General features: G+C 44.5%; 1 protein-coding gene across 10 annotated transcripts in view; it reads left to right on the top strand.

The window, feature by feature from the left end:
* VPS13B (vacuolar protein sorting 13 homolog B) overlaps positions 1-20,530 on the top strand; it is a 903,527-nt gene that overhangs the window by 185,112 nt on the left and 697,885 nt on the right. For all 10 annotated transcript variants that reach the window (XR_012644370.1, XM_074986872.1, XM_074986870.1 and 7 more), the window contains 3 exons: positions 13,235-13,417; positions 14,889-15,058; positions 19,359-19,553. Coding sequence is in view for 9 of the 10 variants with exons in the window: in XM_074986872.1 (XP_074842973.1) it covers positions 13,235-13,417; positions 14,889-15,058; positions 19,359-19,553 (548 nt within the window). In the remaining variant the exon portion in view is untranslated. The remainder of the gene's footprint in view (positions 1-13,234; positions 13,418-14,888; positions 15,059-19,358; positions 19,554-20,530) is intronic.

The raw sequence follows: 20,530 nt of genomic DNA, 5'->3' as shown, positions 1-20,530 counted from the left end.
AGAAATGCCCTCATTGCTCTACGCTTACAGCTAGAGCACGAAAGGACAGGGAAATGAGGCTAAAAATGTTTCTGTTCAACAAGGCCCTCCAGCCTGGCACATCGGAGAAGCCCCATAAGGAGAGCTCTTCGGGCTCGCACAAGAGGAAGGTGGCTTCTCTGACTTCCTCTGTGCAGAAGAAGAAAAAGCTTTCACCAGCTCGATTCCTGCCAGTTACCTCTACGAGCAGGACGAGCGGAGCACAGGGCCCAGGCCCGCTGGCCTCTCATAGTGGGAAGGCCGCGGCACATGTGCCCGTGCAGGGGCCTCCAGTTGTTAAGGAGGCGGCACCGAGGGCTCTGCAGGCAACGGAAATGTCGGCACCGGCTTCCACAGCACCGAGCCTTGTGGCACTGACAGCACCGGAGTGAGGGCACCCGGCACGGGGCCTAACGGTGCTGGAGGAGACTATCCGAGCGGCACCGAGGGCAGCGGTACCGAGCGCGGCACCAGGAGCAACGGAACCGAGCACGGCACCAACTACGGTGCCGAGCTCCCCGGTGCTGATAGGAACACCTGCGGTGCCCGAATGGAGGAAAGCAAAGACTAAGACCCGGCACCGCAGCCCTTCCCTGGAGATCATTGCCCTGCCATTATCACCTCGCTGTCCCCCAGAGATTCAGTGGGCAGCAACTCCAACAGCCTGCCTCAGGCTTCCATATCCATTCCTTCAGCCTCCATCCCCCGGGCTTGGACATTTTTCACCAACTTCCAGCAGGGATCCCTATGAATACTATCACAGGGGATCCCCACCTACGTCAGTGTCATCTCGACGGTCACGTCCGTCTACACTTTCAGGTCGTGGTCCAGGTCCCCATCACTGGGCCCTTGCCGTTGTTGTTATGGCCGTCCTTACCATACGGGACATCGGCACAGGGGATCTGGGTCTCGGGGTAGATCCCCGTCAACACCTCATCGACATCACAGCACACAGTCTCACCCTGGGGGAACACCACAAATTTCCCAGTCAGAGAGTGGTTCAAAGGATCTGGAACCCCATCTGGAAACCTTGAAAGTACAAACATGTGAACAGAGTCAGGAGCCTGAGGACTTAGAGGAAATGTATCACAGCGATGCCTCCTCGTCCTCCCCAGATGAAGCAGTTGTTCCTGGAGATATCTGTCCCCTAGATGACCTAAAGCAGTTTCAAGAGTTGTTCAAAAGGGTGGCTCAATCACAAGACATTCAAGTGGCAGAGGTGCAGGAGAAACACTATAAGCTCCTCAAAAATCTCAGACCTCCAGCTTCATCGAAGATCGCCATCCCATTGGATGAAGCGATTATGGAGCCAGCACCAACATATGGCAGACTCCAGCCTCCATCCCTCCTACAAACAAGAGGGGAATAAAAAGTATTTTGTCCCTGCCAAGGGCATGGAATTTCTGTTCAGTCACCCACAGCCGAATTCACTAGTGGTTGAATCCTCGCAACACAGAGCCAGAATGTCACAATATAGGTCCAGGGGATCAGACAAGGACACAAAGAAATTAGACCTACTCGGCAGAAAGGTTTTCTCATCATCTACCTTACTGCTACGAATGGCAAATTACGCCGCTCACTTGTCGAACCACAATTTCGACAATTATTCTAGACTCACCTCCCTCATGGATTTCCTTCCAGAGGACAAAAAGCCGGTCCTCAAAGGAATCGTCCAGGAAGGCTATGCAGCTTCACGAGCAGGAATTCAGATCGCCTTAGACGTAGCGGACACAGTGGCTTGTTCCACAGCCACTGCAGTAGTAATGCGCAGGGAATCGTGGCTCCAGACATCTGGAATTCCCAGGGATCTGCAAGTAAAAATCGCAGATCTTCCTTTCAATAGGCAGAAGTTATTTGCGGACTCAACTGACTCGGTCCTACACTCCAGCAAGAACTCGAGAGCTACACTTAGGACCCTGGGTATATACACCCCGCCGTACAGGAGGAAGAAGTTTTATCCTCAGCAACGGCGTTACGCTTATCAACCACAGCGTACTCAGTATCAACGGGGGTATGACCGGGGCGCCAACAACAGCCACAGCAGTACAGGGCCCCTAGACATCGGCCCCACCAGGGCCGCACCCCCTCTGGACAAACCATAAGACAGCAGGTTTGACGGGTACGTCGGGGACTGCAAAATCAAGACCGTCTCTCAGTGCCAAACTCAACACGTTTCACCATCGACTCAAGCCGTTCTATTCTCAATGGCAAAGCATCACCACAGACAGATGGGTATTGGGGATTTATAGCCACGGGGTACACGATCCCTTTTCAATCATGCCACCACCGAACCCTCCCACCAGGCCCTTTCTCACGGATCCCTCTCACCACACAAAGTTAAAACAGGAAGTGGACCACCTCTTGTTCATAGGGGTGGTGGAGAGAGTACCGGAACAATTCCAGGGGAAAGGCTTCTACTCCCGGTACTTCCTGACAGAGAAGAAGACAGGAGATTGGAGACCAATCCTGGATTTACGGGCCCTCAATTGGTATTTGCGCAAACAGCGTTTCAAAATGACTACAATTGCTTCCATAATCACAGCACTGGATGATGGAGACTGGTTTGCAGCCCTTGACTTACAGGACGCGTATTTTCATATAGCAATTCATCCGGCGCACAGACATTTCCTCCGATTCACAGTAGGAAGAGAACATTTCCAGTATAGAGTCCTCCCATTCGGTCTCTCTTCAGCACCCAGAGTTTTCACCAAAACCCTGGCGGTCGTATCAGCGTTATCTACACAGACAAGGCGTCTTCATTTTTCCATACCTGGACGACTGCCTGCTGAAAGGAACTTCCAAAGTGGAGGTCTTACGAATGATGCACATCACCACAAACACGTTTGCCTTGCTGGGCCTCATCATCAACCTCTCGAAGTCAAAAACCGAGCCCACACAAAATACAGAATTTATAGGGGCACGAATAGACTCTGCTACATCAAGGGTATACCTGCCCGATGCCCGTTTTCGCACCATCAAATCCCTGGTACAAGTAATAACGTACAGCCCCGCTGTCCCAATCCTAACATGTCTACAGCTGTTGGGGCACATGGCGACCACCACGTTTGTGGTACAAAACGCCAGACTGCACATGCGAAGCCTGCAGCATTGGTTGGCGAGCGTGTACAAACCAATAGCCCATACCGTTCACAGGATGGTATCACTCACAATGGAGGTGCGAAGGTCACTGGCATGGTGGGCAGACCCCAAGAACCTGCTAGTAGGGGTGCCTTTCCGCCAACCGCAAATTACCGTTTTTCTCACAACAGATGCATCTCATGTGGGATGGGAAGCGCACATTGGCAACGAAGTCACTCAAAGTTTATGGTCCCCTGTGGAGAAGAAGCTGCATATAAACATACTAGAGCTCAGAGCAGTGTTCAATGCGTGCAGGCGTTTTCGAAATTACCTGCACGGGAAAGTAGTCGGGATAAATACCGACAACGCCTCTACCATGTTTTATATAAACCGACAAGGATGGGCCAGATCTCGTGCACTCTGTGCGGAGGCTGTCCGGTTGTGGAACTGGTGCATTGCCAACAATATAACCCTAAAAGCTTCATACTTACTGGGTGTCCACAATGTAAAGGCGGACCAACTCAGCAGACGCTTTGCGCTCACGCACGAGTGGCAGATCCGTTCCAACCTGCTCCGACGAGTATTTCACAGATGGGGGTTTCCCCAAATCGATTTGTTTGCCACTCACAACAAGAAGTGTCCCCAGTACTGCTCCAGAGCAGGCATAGGACAGGGATTCTTGGGGACCGCCTTCATGATCCCATGGAAGGGTCCTCTACTCTATGCGTTCCCTCCCACAACACTCATACACAAGGTTTTGGAGAAAGCCAAAAGGGAGAGCACACATGATACTCATAGTCCCAACCTGGGACCGACAACAATGGTTCCCGCTGCTTCTGCGCATGGCATGTCGCCGACCGCTCCCCCTACCGGCAGTACCAGACCTTCTCACACAGGCTCAGGGGTCCATAATGCATCCACATCCACAGGGACTCCGCCTACAGGCATGGTTAATCCATGGCTCAGCGCCTTAGAGAGCACATGTTCGGAGGGAGTGAAGCAAGTCCTGGAGTGCTGTCGGAGGACTTCCATCAGAAGAACTTACGAGCACAAGTGGACACGATTTACCTCCTGTTGCTCTTCTAAGCAGTTAACACCTCTGGACGCTCCTAGAACTGCAATTATGGACTACCTGCTGGAGCTCAAACGAGAGGGGCTCTCTCTATCCTGACTAAAGGTTCATCTTGTGGCTATATCAGCTTTTCGACACAAAGAGGAAGGGCCAACCATATTCGCCCATCCTGTTGTCACGCAGTTCCTAAAGGGGTTAGCAAACCTCTATCCCCCTCGGAAACCATTAGCGCCGTCATGGAGCTTGGACTTGGTCCTCCACATGCTGTCGGGACCGCCCTTTGAACCATTGGCCATGGTCCCCCTCCGGTTACTTACCACGAAGACAACCTTCCTTCTTGTGATTACATCAGCCCGTCGGGTGAGCGAGCTTGCAGCAGTAATGGCCACACTGCCCTGCACAGTGTTCTCAAAGGAAGCAGTGGTCTTACGATTACACCCAGCCTTCGTTCCAAAGGTCTCTTCAGAGTTCCACATTAACGAACCGGTAGTATTACCCTCGTTTTATCCTAAGCCTCACAACTCCAGCAAGGAGGCACGGCTGCACTTATTAGGTGTGAGAAGGGCATTGGCCTTTTACATAGATAGGACTAAGCGTTTCCGGAAAACGGACAGACTCCTGGTGTCCCTCGCACCCAGGTTGAAAGGGGAAGGCCTATCTTCACAGAGGATTTCAAACCACATCGTATCCTGCATAAGACTGTGCTATGAGCTTCGCAAGACTCCTCTGCCAGTTCCGCCCAGGGCTCGCTCCACTTGAGCGATGGCGGCGTCGACGTCTTTCTTCAAGGGAGTCGCTCTGAGAGACATCTGCAGAGCGGCAACTTGGTCATCCTACGACACGTTTGCCCAGCACTGTGCCATGCACCGGGTGAGGATACACGCCTATCAACAGCAGTCCTTTCAAGGGCAAGCTGCACATAAATTGGGTACCCACCTCCTTTTTTGGGGTCACTGCTGTGTAGTCACCTACTGTGGAGCACCCACGAGGACACATCTCGAAGAACCATCATTACTACACAGGTGAGTAACTTCTCTTTCAAAAGAAATGTATCCTGTCCAGGGATGTTCCTGGCATGTGGTGCACAAGCTTGTAGCCTGTCATGTTTGGGGGAAGGGCACTTATCCTCCATGTGCTTAGTTTGCTTAAATTTACCTCAAAATGAAAGAAAACAATATTGTTTACAAGCTATTGTATTGAAAATAGCCTTGTCTACAAACCCATTTGGAACCAGGAAGATGATCCCTAGATAGTTCTGCAGATTTAAAAAGAAAAAAAAAATCTTTGTTGGACACTGTGGTCTAGTGATTAGGCCCAGAGAAAGAGGAAAACCTGTGAGATTTCAGTTTCAATGTCTAAAACCAATCCTCTTAAGTATGATTTATCTATCTTGGCAGATGTCACTAGTCCTCAACAATGTTTGCCCCTCTTAAGAGAATCAGTCTTTGAGTGAAGTATTCTATTGTACAAACTAAATATGAAGAACCAAATATTAATATGCAGCTGCATGGAAAAGCGGGGATACAGTCTTTGGATCTGCTACCATCATAGAATCATAGGGCTGTAAGGGACTTGAGGAGGTCATCTAGTCCAGCCCCCCTCCTTCAAGCAGGATCAACCCCCACTAAGTCATCCCAGCCAGGACCTTGTCAAGCCGGGACTTAAACCTTGAGGGATGGAGAATCCACCACCTCTCTAGGCAACACATTCCAGTGCTTCACCACCCTCCTGGTGAAGTAGTTTTTCCTAATATCCAACCTACACCTCTCCCTCTTCAACTTCTGACCATTACTCCTTGTTCTGCCATCTGACATGATTGAGAATGGTTTCTCACCCTCCTCTTCAGAGCTCCCCTTCAGGAAGTTGAAGGCTGCAACTAAATCACCCCTAAGTCTTCTCTTCTGTAAAGTGAACAAGCCCAAATCCCTCAGTCTATCCTCATAGGTCTTGTGCTCCAGTCCCTTAATCATTTTTGTTGCCCTCCATTGAACCTGCTCCAGTACATCCACATACTTTTTATACTGGGGGGCCCCAAACTGGACACAGTATTCCAGATGTGGCCTCACCAGTGCCAAATAGAGGGGAACAACTACTTCTCTAGATCTGCTCGAAATGCTCCTCCTAATGCACCCTAGTATGCCGTTAACCTTCTTGGCTACAAGGGCACACTGTTTACTCATATCCAGCCTTTCATCCACCATAACCCCTAGGTCCCTTTCCATTGTACTGCTGCTGAGCCATTCTGTCCCCAGCTTGTAACAGTGCTTGGGATTCTTCTGCCTCAGGTGCAGGACTCTATACTTCTCCTTGTTGAGCTGCATCAGATTTCTTTTGGCCCAGTCCTCCAGTTTATCCAGGTCCCTCTGGATTCTCTCTCTCTACCCTACAAGGAATCTACCTCTCCCCCTAGTTTTGTGTCATTTGCAAACTTGCTGAGGGTGCAATCCAGTCCCTCATCCAGGTCATTAATAAAGATGTTGAACAACACCGGCCCCAGAACCGAGCCTTGCAGCGCTCTGCTTGAAACCAACTGCCATCCAGATATTGAGCCATTGACCACTACCCATTGGGCCTGACAGTCAAGCCAGCTTTCTATCCATCTTATAGTCCAAGGATCCAATCCATGTTTCCTTAACTTATGGACAAGAATGTTGAGGGAGACTATGAAAATCTTTGCTGAAGTCAAGGTGGTCAGGGTATCAGATCTGCTTGAGCCTTTTCCAGAAAGAAACTGTCTCTAGGAGAGAGAGGATGGGTAGAGGATTGTAGGGATGATTCTTTTATTTCAACTCCAAAGACTGTGGATCTCTACAAAAGAGCTGTTCTCCAATTTCCGTTGTTCAGTCAAGATTATTTTTGTGTCCAACTTTGGGTTTTTTTGTTTGTTGGAAATGAGATCAGTTTTGTATTGGAGAAAGAATTTGTTCTGTGAACAGAAGCCACAGAAATATTACAAATGAAGCCACCTCTTTGATCCAGATCCATATGGACAAAGACACATGCCTCCAGATCTGAATATGATTTTTGGATAGATTGGTAGATGACACCATGGAAGCCATGGCCTTAATTGGTCTTCTGTGACTTCTTAACAGTAATTCTTGATGTTGGGGACAGGTCTTCTCTGAACATGTGTAGAGGAGATTTAATCTCTAGGTCTGCAAGAGACTGGTCTGATACGATCCATGAACCCTGATAAATCTCCTATAATGTTGAAGAAAGTTGTGCCTGAAATGGAAAAACTAGTGGGATTTGGAGGCAGATACAGGCTCTGGGGGCCTTATAACCCTAGGAAAAAATGTAGGAGATATGCACTGACATTTCATGAGTTAGTGGGCACCATGATGAGTAAACAGGGTATTGCTTGACTTTCAATTGATGAATCATTTCTCCCATCTTTTTGATATTTTGAGAGCAGCAGTTAGGCAATCCTCTTCCCTCATGGTTGGTTTACAGCCCTGTATTTAAAACAAACATTTCTGTATTCTAATAAGACCATTTCAAACTATGTCATTGTGATACCTGCATTTTGTGATGAGGCAAGACCATTTTCAGTATCAAGTTCTCCCTTTCGGGCTGTTTACAGCACCCACTGTATTTTTTAAACCGAATGTCTATTGGTATTAGGAGTGTTCCTAAAAAGGCAAGGGAGATTTGTGTACCCAAACTGGAGAAGTGATTAAGAAAAGTGTTGTCTGGAGAGTATGTACTGTTGCATGTAAAACTAATAAGTTTGTCTGTGAGTGCTTGTTCATGTCTGTTCCATATTAGGGGTTATGTTCTTGGCACATTCACTGGTGCCAAAAGTTTATTCCCCAAGTAGTATCTGTAGGGCTGGCTCTGGCATCCAATGACGTTGTGCCTGTACACCTGATATAAGAGATGCTGTCCCTCATCCCCAATGTTCAGGTCTGTCTTGTCAGACCTTCCGAGTGGAAGGAGGGTAGGACATGGAATGAATATGAGAAGTGCATCCTGAAGGGCAGCAGATAAGTTATGAGAGCTAGGTAACCATTTTTTTCCCTTTGAGCTCATGCGCATGTCCATTGCATGTTAGATGACTCCTAAGCAGTACCTTTGGAGGTGGGAATGAGTTCATGAATGTGTAGATTGTAACAAGCTCTTCCAAAGGTGAGCTTGCTGGGTGATGGCATAGTGGGCCATGAAGGTATGGATTTCCTAGAGAGAGCATTCTGGGAAAGCTGTTGACAACTTTTGTGCCCTTGTTCAATGAGCCATCACTATGGACAGAAGTGTGATCTTTATCTGCCTGTAGCAGGTACAAATGCAGGTCGTGATCCAGGATGAAGTTCTCTGAGATGACACCGGGAGTCCCTTCAGCCTATCTGCCAGTGAAGTGAAAAGCTGATTAGACCTGAGGAAGGGCTTTATTATTTCAAAATAGAAAACCAGAGTGTGTCTCTGTCCTCTCACCTCAGACCTGTAGGCAGAAAATAGGACATTAGTTAGTTGTTTGAAGACACTGTTAGTTGTTAGTTCTTTAACAGTTAAATCTTACAACATGTTATTCAAAGAAAAGAGAAGAAGAAAGAGAACAAGAAGTGGGAGCTTGCCACTTCTAGTCAATTTAAGTGCCTCAGAGCATAGAGCACTGAGCCATTGGAGAAGAAAAGAACAGAAAGGACAATAATCAGGAGCTTGCCACTTCTAGTCAATTACACTGCCTCGGGGCGGGGAGTGCTGAGCAGCTGAAAAAAAAAAAGGAGAAAAGAACTGAGACAACAAGAATCCGGAGCCTGCCGCTTTTAGTCAATTTCACTGCTTCATGGCATATAACGCTGACGGGAACTGAGGAACCACCCCTCCTGCCCAAAACAAACAAACAAACAAAAAAAAACAAAACCCCCAAGCAAAGCAAAAGACCACCAGAGAAAAAAGACAAACCAAACCAGCGACAAACAACTTAAACATGTCTCTGGTTGCTGGATTCAAAAAGTGCTTGAAATGCTGGGACCCAATGCCAGCTTGAGACGATCACTTGGATTGTATCCATTGTCTTGGGGAGGCACATCTCACCTCAAAATGCTCTTTGCATGCGCTTCATTGCAAGAGCAAGGAAGGACAGACAACAGAGCCTGAAAATGTTCTTGTTTGACAAAGTGCCCCAGCTGCTGGTGGAGCCGCTGTCAATGTTGGGTAGCAGCGTCCCTTCTGTCAGGTACGCTCCTGCTTTAGGGTGACCATCCGCCACTCTGTATTAGGCTGGATGGTCCTGTATTTGGGACTCCAAAAAGGCATCCCAACTTATTAGGCCCTTGGGGGCTAGGTGTGGGGGCGGGGGCAGTAGCACCCATAGCTGCCACTTTCCCGTGGCTCCAGGTGCAAGAGTGCTCGCTGATGCCACTTTCCTGGGGCTCCAAGGCTAAGAGTGCCCACTGCTGCTGCTGCTTTCCCAGGGCTCCAGGTGGGGAGTTCACACCTTCCGGTTTCCCGGGGCTCTGGGGCCAAGAGCACCCACTGCTGCTGGGAGCACCCGCATCTGCTGCTGCTTTCTGGGGCTTGGTGCAGCCAGGAGGAGCCACCCTTCACCCCATGTTTCCCTGTCCCATATATGGTCGCCCTATCTTGTTTCCTCACTGTGGCAAAGGCTATATCAAACCTTCCCACATAGACCCACTGCCCATGCTGAGTACCTCAGAAAAACCAGGGACTTAGGGCTTGCAGAAGCCCAAGCCCTTGTCAGTTTCAAAGACCACAAACCTCTCTTCAGCCAAATCAGCAGCAGTGCTCTTGACACCATCTACGCATTCAGCCAACACCTGAAGAGGTACACTCCTGACTGGTGCCAGAGGAACATGCAGTGCTGCGTTCTCTCCTGGCACACTTGGATCAAAGGAGAGCTTCCCTTCTGCAGCAGGAATCTCCTGCAGCACTGTGTAAAGCAAGAGCAAAGCCAAACAGGGTTCTTTCAGGGAACCATAGCCCTAGGTCCCCAGCTAAATCACCATGGGGGCATAATGTATCATCCCCCGGCCCACCTTACCTCCACAGGGGCAGGCACACCACTTGTTGTTATCACCCTTGTAGATCACAAAGATAGTCTATTTCTTCTTCCTCCTACTATTCTATTGACTACAGAGATAGATTACCCGGAAGAGGTATCCAATTTCCAGAACCATCCATACCTCCTCCCTTCCTAGGGGTGTCAGATACCTTGACTGTAAAAGTGCTTGTTCAAAACATTCATCCCCAAGTATCACTTGGCCCGATCAGTACCACACTGTACCGAAAACCTACTGATCGCTATACTTATCTACACCCTTCTAGTTTCCATCCTGCACACGTGACTAGATCCATTGTTTACAGTCAAGCTCTTAGGTACAATCTCATTTGCTCTGATCCAACTGACAGAGACCAAAAACTACAAGAACTTTACCAAATATTCATAAACCTGAATTACCCACCAGGAGAAGTAAAAAAACAAATCGACAGGGCCAGACGAATACCCAGAGACCAGGTACTCCAAGATCGGCCCAAAAAAGCCAAGAACAGAACACCACTGGTCATCACCTACAGCCCCCAACTCAGACCACTGCAACGAATTATTAAAGACTTACAACCTATCCTTAATCAGGATGCCACGCTCCAGAAGGCCCTGGGTGACATGCTTGTACTCTCCTACAGACAACCTCCCAACCTCATGAGGATCCTTACTAAAAGCCACAGTCTGTACCCCAGGAACACCAGTCGTGGAACCTTTCCCTGCCACAAAGCCCGCTGCCAGCTTTGTCCACATATCTTCTCTGGAAATACCATCACTGGACCTAACCAGGTTACTCACAGAATCACAGACACTTTCTCATGCTCCTCTACTAACATCATATATGCCATCATGTGCCAGCAATGCCCAGATGCTTTGTATATTGGACAGACTTCTAACTCCCTTAGACAAAGGGTCAACGGGCACAAAACAGACATCAAAACACTCCAGATCCACAAACCAGTTAGTCAACATTTTAATGGAATGGGGCATTCTGTCAATGACCTAAAGGTATGTGTGTTACTGAAAAGGAATTATCACACCGTTTTGGAAAGAGAAGCATCTGAGCTGTCTTTTATATTCAAATTCGGCACATTAACACATGGTTTAAATCGTGATGGGAACTTTCTGGGTCACTGTAGGGGCTTGTCTGCATACTTGGCTCAATCTAATTCTTGACCTGCCCCCCACCCCTCCACTCTCTGATTTGCTCACCTTGATTATCTTTTTCTGATTTGTCCTCCTTGCTTACTGTTTTTGGTTCTCTGTGCCTTAAATATTGAGTCTGTTCTGGTCTGGCTATGGTCTGAAGAAGTGGGTCTGTCCCACGAAAGCTGACCTAATAAACCATTTTGCTAGTCTTTAAAGTGCTACTTGACTGCTTTTTGTTTGGACAATACATTACAATTATGCCCATCATTCTGAACTGCACTATTCCGGATCCAAATCTACAAAAGGGCAGGGAATTGATACTGATAAGTCGACTCTAGTTATGCTAGCAGTGTAGCTAGAATTGCATATCTGGGATTGACTTTCTGCCCTTCTTGAGACCAGACCACAGCAGCAGTGATATGTGGAATGGGCTTGTCACAGCAGCATGGCATGATTTATCCTGCGCATCCTTAGTGTCTCCATCTAACGCATGATGAATTATAGGCTTCCCAGGTTTCTGGGAAGTTTAGAAAACAGTTACTCACTGGAAGTGCAGCATGTAAAGTTATATTCTCAGAAGGAATCTGCAAGGCAATGTTACAATCACAGATGGAAAGGGTTTTTTATTTTGTATGGATATAAATAGCACCAGTTAGCTATATTTTACAGTACCTATTTTGCTAAAACACACACACATACAATATCAATTATCCAGATGCCATGAAGATAGTTATTAGAACCAGGATGGACTAGGCTTTCATTCTTCATGTTTGGCCCGGATTTTTTTTTGTATCTGTTTGGCCCCATTCTTTTGTGCATTGTTAGAGAAGTGGGCCAAGAGTAATTTTGATCTTGGTTCTAATTTTGCGTGACCTTCAGCAAGCCATTTGATATTTCAAGCCTACAAGGACACACTGCTTATTACTAAAAATAAAATGAGTCTTAAAGGACCTGAGTAAATATACTGAGTCTGAGTAAATATACTAAGGAAAAGGTGAAAAAAATCTTGTAATGAATAAAATAGTTATTAAACCTAAATCACTAAAATTAGAAGAATTTGCCTAATGGTTATCCAGTGACTTGGGTACAATGAGTTGTGGTTTCATTCCCTTTCCTCCAAATGCCTGTAACACAAAAACTACTATCCTGTTTAGCAATAATTGGCATACTTATGGGAAATCTCAGATCAAAGGCCAAAGAACAACTGGACATGGAGATTAAAAAACCTTTTCATCCTTGGGGTGGTCCTTGAAAAACTGGACGGAAGTGAGGAAGTTTCTATTATTGCTGCCTGCAGTGTACCTCATGGGTGAATGTATGAGAATTATCTACTGGGGCTGTCAATCCAGTTTGTTACAGGAATTTAGGGTGAGATTCTCAGTTCAGCTTAGGCTCCTTTTGTGTCAAGTAAAAAGGCTTTAAAAGCCCCATTTCCAACTTGGGCACGGGGAGTGGAAAGGTTCCCTGCTGCAGAAACTGTGGTCACAGAAGTATTGGGGTTGGGGCCACAACAAAACACTGGAAAGATTTTGAGCAGCACAGCTCTAATAGGCTGCTGGGATCAGGCTTCTGTAATTTAGCTAGTTTCCCAGAACTGCCTTAAATGATGTATGGCTGTTTTTGGCTTTTAAAAACATGGTGTTAAAGTCACCTTCATGCGCTCTTTCTCCCAGTCTGCTCTTATATATTGTACAGGACAGAATCTCACCCTTTGTTTTCTCAACATTTAAAATGAATAAACATTCTAAAAAGTACAGCTTTAACTCTGCATTAACAAAAGTGTTGCATTTATTTTGTTTCCTGTGACTTTTTTATTATAGTAATGACTCTGTGGCCATAAGAGTTATATGAAAAAATAATTGACAATAACAGTAACATTTTACTGACTGAAATTATGCACTTTTATTTCGTTTCAGGAAATCAAGATCTTTCTTCAGGAAAGAATGAAGATTTTGTAAATGTGCAGGAGATGTCTACAAAAAGCCTCATTGTAGGTCCACTTTATCTTCGGTTGGATAGCAGTGCAGTACACAGGATTATGAAAATGATAGTTTGTGCTGTGGAACATGAATATGAGCCATATAACAAGCCCAAAGCAGGTATATTGCTTGTTTAATTAGGAATGTTTTTTGTACATTTAATAGACCAGATTCAGCATGTTTAAAGGTGCAAACACCACTCTGGCTATGCCGTTTATCGACTTTTCTCCTTGTGGATGAAGGCTTGGTGTCATCACAACATCCAAACTCCTGAGAGTACTTTCTCCTCTGAATTTCCTTAGAATAAATAAATCCTTGATATGAGTTAATGTATATGAAATAGTGGGATTAAACTGAAAAAGGGATTAGACATTTATTGTAGCCAGCTATTAAGGTTAACATTTTAGGTAAAACAGAGCTGTGGATTTTTCAGTTGACGTGTAGATTTTCAAATGAGGAAAAAAGTTGTTTGATTGTTATACAGTAAAATCTTTATCTGGTGCTTTAACTGGAAAACTTTCACTGGCATTGTGGCACTGCTGGCTGACATCATCAGCAGATGCCTCAGCCTGCCTCCAGCATTGTGGTTCCTTTCCTCTAAGCCTGCCTCTGACACCTTTGGATGATAGCAGCAGGTGCCTCCTTCCTCCTTTGCCTGCCTGTGGCACTGCCAAGTAACATCAGCAGTCACCTCCTTTCCTCTTAGCCTGCCTGCAGATGCCTAAGTCTTTGCTTGAGTACCTGACACATTCAATTAACCAGCAACTGCCATTCCCCAAGAGAGCTGGATAACAAAGCTTTCACTGTATTTAACATGAAGTAGAGCCTAATGTACAAAGATAATATTCCCAAATATAAGTATATAAACAAAAAATATTATTGCAGTTTTACTAATCCACCCCTCCAAAAGACCTGTACTGTTATCTGTAAACTAAAGCACTGTGATGCTGTCACTTCCATTTTTATGCTAATTGGGAGAGGTGAATTGTTCAGGATGGCTAAGCTGGTGCTTTACTGTGCTGTAACTTTTTGGCACAGGGGTATGAAAGTCCTACCCCACCCTGCCCCAGTGCATCAAGTTCCAGGTTATAAAGCACCAGTGTAAACCAGGCTATAGCTCTAGGACAGGGCTTGGAAATCTGTGGCTCCACAGCTGTATGTAGCTCTTTAAGGAGTCATTTGTGGCTCTGGATGCTGCCACTGCTGAATCCTCTTGAGGTTATATGCCCTGCCGTGGCTGAAATACCAGAACTAGATTTAATCTGTATAACAGCTGTCAGGGCAGTGTGGAAGGATCCAGAAGGCAAAAAAGGCATAGATTTTTAATAGTGAGAATAATTAACCACTTCAACAATTTACTAATAGTTGTGGTGGATTCCCCATCACTGACAATTTTGGAATCAAGCTTGGATGACTTTCCGAAAGATATGTTCCATGACTTGCTTTTGGGAAATTCCAGGCCTTGTGTTGTACAGGTGGCCAGGCTAGACGACGACAATAGTTCTTTGTCTTTGGGGGGTCTGTGAAGTTTAAGGCAATAATTTACTTATTTTAAACATGTCAATATTTTTGTAATCCTGTTTGATTTTAGACATTGTGGAAGGAAATAAAACTACGGCAAACTCAGAAGAAATGACATCTTTGGAGGAATACATTCCCACTCGACTCACAAGCTTTACTATTCTTAAGTGTACCATTACAATCTCTATGGCTGAATTCAATTTACTGAGCCATTTGCTGCCTATAATTATGGGACAGCAGGTATATTATTTTTAGCTACACTAATTTTATGTATATTTGTGTGTGTGTGTAAGTAATTGAAAATATATAAAGATTAAAGTACATTGCATATTCAAGTATTTATTATCATGGTTATAGGATTTACATGGTTATGTCTGTGTCCTCTTTCTTGTCTCTCTGTATGCATTCCCTCATCTATGCCCATGCTTTTAGATTCTCCCTTTCTTATGCTAGGCCTTGGCTACAATACTTTGTGTGTCAGCTAGTCTTATCCTATGGTTCCAAATAATTTGGTCTCCGTGGTTCTTCTCTTCAGGAGTGTTTGAAAAGTGGTGTATAGAGTAACTTGACAAACTTCTCAAAACCCAAATATCATTTATCATAATGGTAGGAACAAAGTATTTGGAAAAAAAAACCCAGCAAATCTATTTGCATATCTGTTTTGCCATCCCTTGATGGAGATTTCAAGTGGATTAGCTTTTTCAAACAGGTGAGTGGGTAGCTGTTTCAGAGTAGGCCTATACTACAAGACAATATTGATCTAAGGTATGCAATTCCAGCTACATTAATATTACAGGCAGAATTGACATATCTTAGGTCAAGTTGCTGTGAGGTCTCCACTGTCTGGAACTCTCCTGTTGCTTTTCCTTTACATTTCTCATTCCAGAGAAGTATCTGAGCCAGCGAGAAGTGATCAGTGGTTAATTTAGTGGGTCTGTAGTAGACCTACTAAATCAAACCCTGGGGATCAATCACCACAGTGCCAATCTCCAGAGAAGTGTAGATCTGCCCTCAGATCTACCAGAACAACTACAGAACGGTCAACACATCTATTGACAATCCCTTTTAAAAACTGTTGTATAAGCAGTTTCTGGATATGACCGTATTTCTCAAACTGGGGTCCATGGATCCCTGAGCATTTGTGAGAAGTCCAGGAGGTCCATGGGCCCCACCAATCAACTCCTGTCCTCCCTCTCAGTGCCTCTTGGGGCTCATGGCTAAGGCAGTTCCCTATCTGCCCTTCTTCTGCTTGGCTCCTGGAAGCAGCCACCAAGTCCCTGCATTGGCTCTTAAGTTCCTCCTGCCCAAGTTCTGGCTCTGCAGATCATTTTGGTCAGTATCTGCGACCAATGGGAACTGTGTGCAGGGCCTGTGGCAGCATGCAAAGCCTCCATGGCCACCCATGCAAAGGTCTGCAGGGACATGGCAGCTACTTCCAGGACCCTGCATCCCACCATCTGTCTGGAGTCCCCTCCCACACCCCACACCCAAACTTACTCTGAGTTTGTACTCCCGCACATTTCATTCCCCAGATGGAAGACCCTCAGGAACCCCTTTATACCCTTCCTGTGTGGAAGAACAAGTGGTAGTCCTGTGATGCCTTTTGTGGGCAAAGACCTACTTTGTCAGATGCCTGTCTTTGGCCAAGAAAGCTTATGCTCCAAAAAATCAGTCTATAAGGTGCCACAGGATTTCTCATTGTTTTTGTGGATACAGGCTAACACGGCTACCCCACTAGTATCTGTGTGGAAGCATGTCTGAAATGGAGCCTGTTACAAGAGCAGGTCATTTGTCCATGCCCTTTCTGAGGCAATGTGCTGTTGTCTGTCTCTTGGATTAGACATCCACAGCCAGATTCCTTGGATGTGGATTGGAATCTAGTACTGCTTCACCTGAATAGGAACCCTTTCACAATAGATTGCCATGTCTCCTATTGTGGTCTCTCAGAAACTGAAAACTGAAATTTCAACTGCGAGCACAGAGCCCATACTTATAACTCCACATATAAAAATAATACAAACATATAAGCAACATAAACAGATTCAGTTAATTGCCAGCTTTCATTGGACATTTCACTTGGCCCACTGGCAAAAGATTTGGTGCAAACTTAGGATGGTGGTTTCAACAATGGTTTTTCCATGTTCATTATAAAATCCAGTAACATCACAAGGGGTCCTCAGTGTGCTAAAGTCTGAGAACTGCTGCGTTCTTTTTAAGCTTCTTGGCATTGGCTTTTTATCTAGGTGGTAGAATCATCAAACCTAATAGTTCAGATATTGTTTTTTACAACCCTTAAGTGTTTACTGTGAGGTGGCATATTTTGAGCTGTAGTTAGCTTCTTGCTTTCTTTTCCTTACAGTCTATTATATCAAACACTATATTAATACTGCAGACATCTCAATAACTGGATCACTATATAATATCAATAAATTATGGAGCAGCCTTACTTCTGTCAAATATATATTCTAGGAAATAACAGAATTCAGTTTACCTGTGCAAATTTGTCTCCTGTTGCCATATGCATTATCATACTGTGTTTAATTACACTATCTCATTCTACTTTTTCATGCAATTCCTGCCTGTGTTATTGCACAGAGTAAAAAGGTATCAAGTAAATGGTGTTGCTGTGCAGTATTTAATTTTACCTTAGTCCTTCAGTATGTAGTCTCATAACTTGCTTACTACACATGATCCAATAGTTATGTTGAGTATGAATACATTTGTTTGAGATTTCTGTTGCACTCAATACCATAGTTTTTGGTTGTTTTGTAAACATTAACTATATGTTGACAATATCGCTGTGAAATGGGGTGTAACAGGGTATGATGCTCTCCTGCTGCTTTGTAACACAAAACCTGCTCAGAGGTCTTTGATTGAATATCTGCATTGTCCTATTTGTTTTCTCCAACGAAATCTCTACATTATTATGCAACAAAACTATTTACAATGTCCCATGTGTTCTCAGCCCTCTCCCGTCACTCAAAGAAAAGGAAAGGTTGCCTCTCCCCAAAATCTCTCTGACTCTGGGCTTAGTAAGGCTGTACTTCGCTCTCTCTCACTTGCTTCCTATGCTTTTTTTCAGTCAGTCCTCAGCTGATGGACTAGTCTGTTTAATGTAGGTCTAGTGGAGCTGCAGAAATAGACTTGTTCTTACTGGCTAAGGCTGACTCTTATTAATCAGCAAACAAAAAGAGAAAAATAGGAATTAGTTATGGAAGGAAAAATGACATCCTTTGGAGGGATGGTATTGGCAACCTTAGCTTCACGTCTCAGAATTTGATGAAGATTTAATTGTACCCAACTTAGATGTTGGTATTCTCTGACCTCCTCCTTTCCTATGATCAGAATGTTTTCCATGCTTAGGATAATGGAGGCCTAATGGTTTGGTTTGGGCAAAAGGAGTCCAGGTAGGCCTCACAAGATATAAAGACTGCGTGAAGGCCAACATTGCTCATGCTGGTTTAAAACCCGATCAGCTAGAGCAGCATGCAAGAGACTGAACAGGCTGGCGTGCTCTCATATGACACTTGTATGACAGCTTTGAAGAGCAGCAACATGTACGCCTCACTGATGCTCGTGAGAGGAAGAAAACAGCAGCAGCTGCCACACCAACAGAGTCAGGACAATTCCCTTGCCCCCACTGTGAACGCCCATGCCATTCAAAGCTTGGACTCCTCAGCCACATGCGAGTCCACAACCGATTAGCCTGTGCAAGCTCAAGACGTCATTGTTGGAGACGACGGACTACCTACAAAAAAAAATGGTTTGGTTATAGATTCTTAGGTCCCAGTAGGTGTGAATGGAAACCATACTGATGAAGAGTGCTTTCATTCCCATAATTAGATCCTGTCAAACCAAGTTTACCAAGATGCCAGGTAATCACTAGGAAAGCAAGATCCAGGACAGGTAGCAAAAGTTTCCATTAAAATTAATCAATAGAAACACACGTCTGGAGTCCTTTGAAGGTATATTTCCTGTCTTTCTTACACCTTCTTTGTTGTGTAATATAGCAAACCCCTAATCAATTTTTACTTGAAATACTGTAATCAAAATTAACTTTATCATGTTTTACCCACTTCAGTCATCTTTTATAAAGGCTGTCTCTACATCATGACTACAGTGAAAGGGATCTGTTTGTGCAGAGCTGATATAGTTGCTCCTATGCCAGGCTCCTTTCTGCAGCAGGCTTAAGGAATATGGGCAGAACTTGATTATGTTGAAAAATATTTTTGAAAACTAAATGCATTATTTTGTTTGAAATAGTTAAGTTGTCTGGACAAGTTATAAACACTGGATAGTGCAGAATGATGTAAAGGTTATATCAGCATGAGTTTGTCATGGGCATTTTACTTTCAAGTGGTGAAGCAATGAGTAAATAGTCTTTTTATAGACTAGCATGCATACTCTACATTAAAATTTGTTACAAAAGATCATTTCAGACACTTCAAAAATTTTATTGACGTATGAGGTATTGCATGGGGTATGCAAGGGGTATTGTATAGAAGTTTGCCTTTAGAATGTTTTTTCTTTTTCTTTCTAGAGTTCAAGTGGCTTGTTAAATGCTACAAACTTCCAGTCTTTACGCCCTTTGCCTGCTATTAGAATATTGGTGGACAAAATTAACCTGGAACACTCTGTACCAATGTATGCTGAACAACTTGTGCAAACAGTCATCAACCTTAGTCAGCCTTCTGATCACTTGCTTCATTACTGTTATGAACACTGCTACCTTAAGGTAAAAGAAAATATAAAGTGTATTTATTATTAAAGAACACAAAAGAATACAAATACAAATAGTCCTAGATGCTAAGAGGCTCTCCCAGAGCATGTTCAGTTTTGCCAAAGACGTGTACAGTAAATATCAAGGACTTATTTTTTCTTTCTTAACTTAGGCGATATTTCCTGTTACTTGAATGAGGATTCCACCTGTGTAAAGAGTACAGGCTGAAGCCCTAGAGAGCAAAGTTTGTTTTGTTATTTGTTCAAATTATTTGGCAAAATCCTTCGTAAAATTTTATTTGATTTAATATTAATACAGCCAGTACATTTATAACAAATAATTATAAATTCTGTAAGATGCTATGAAGAACATGTTTAGTACAAAATTGTTCTGAGCACAATCTTACAGTGAGCCACACATTTTAAGCCTTTGTTTTGTTTTTTTGACTAGCATTTGCTCCAGAATTTCTGAGAACCTCTAAATATTGCATTTCAACATACTTTGGTGAAGAGAGTGTCCCTTTGCTAGGTTAAGAAACATTGCTAAAATCCATTGAAAGATCATTGAGAATATGCAGTTGGTGTCTGCCAAGATTTTAGAAGAATCTATTGAAACACTCTCCCTCTTAGGATGTCAAGAAACTTAGTTTTCCTGCCAGGCCAAGTGCAGTGGTTAGGACAACTTGAAGGCTCTTTGGGCACTACCGTATTATCATAGTTCATTACCATAACGACTAATATTGCTACTAATTTTGTCTGACTCTTTGGAAGACATACAGAAGCATGAGTCTCCACAGCACGTAGCTGCTCATACCATGAAATTCTTAGAAAATCCTTGTAAAACAGTATTACTATGGGTATACCTACACTAGGAGATAAGGTTAAATTTATGGTCTTTGGTTTTTAAAGCACCTGATTCTATAAAACTGAGGGTGAATGTCCACACTAGCACATGAAGTTGATGGAGTGCATCCCCATTAGGGCTGGTAGCTT

Source organism: Carettochelys insculpta, chromosome 2, assembly GCF_033958435.1.
Source record: "Carettochelys insculpta isolate YL-2023 chromosome 2, ASM3395843v1, whole genome shotgun sequence".
NCBI classification, from domain to species: domain Eukaryota; kingdom Metazoa; phylum Chordata; order Testudines; family Carettochelyidae; genus Carettochelys; species Carettochelys insculpta.
Note: the sequence above shows the minus strand (reverse complement) of the source record. Positions and strands in the feature narration are given on the sequence as shown.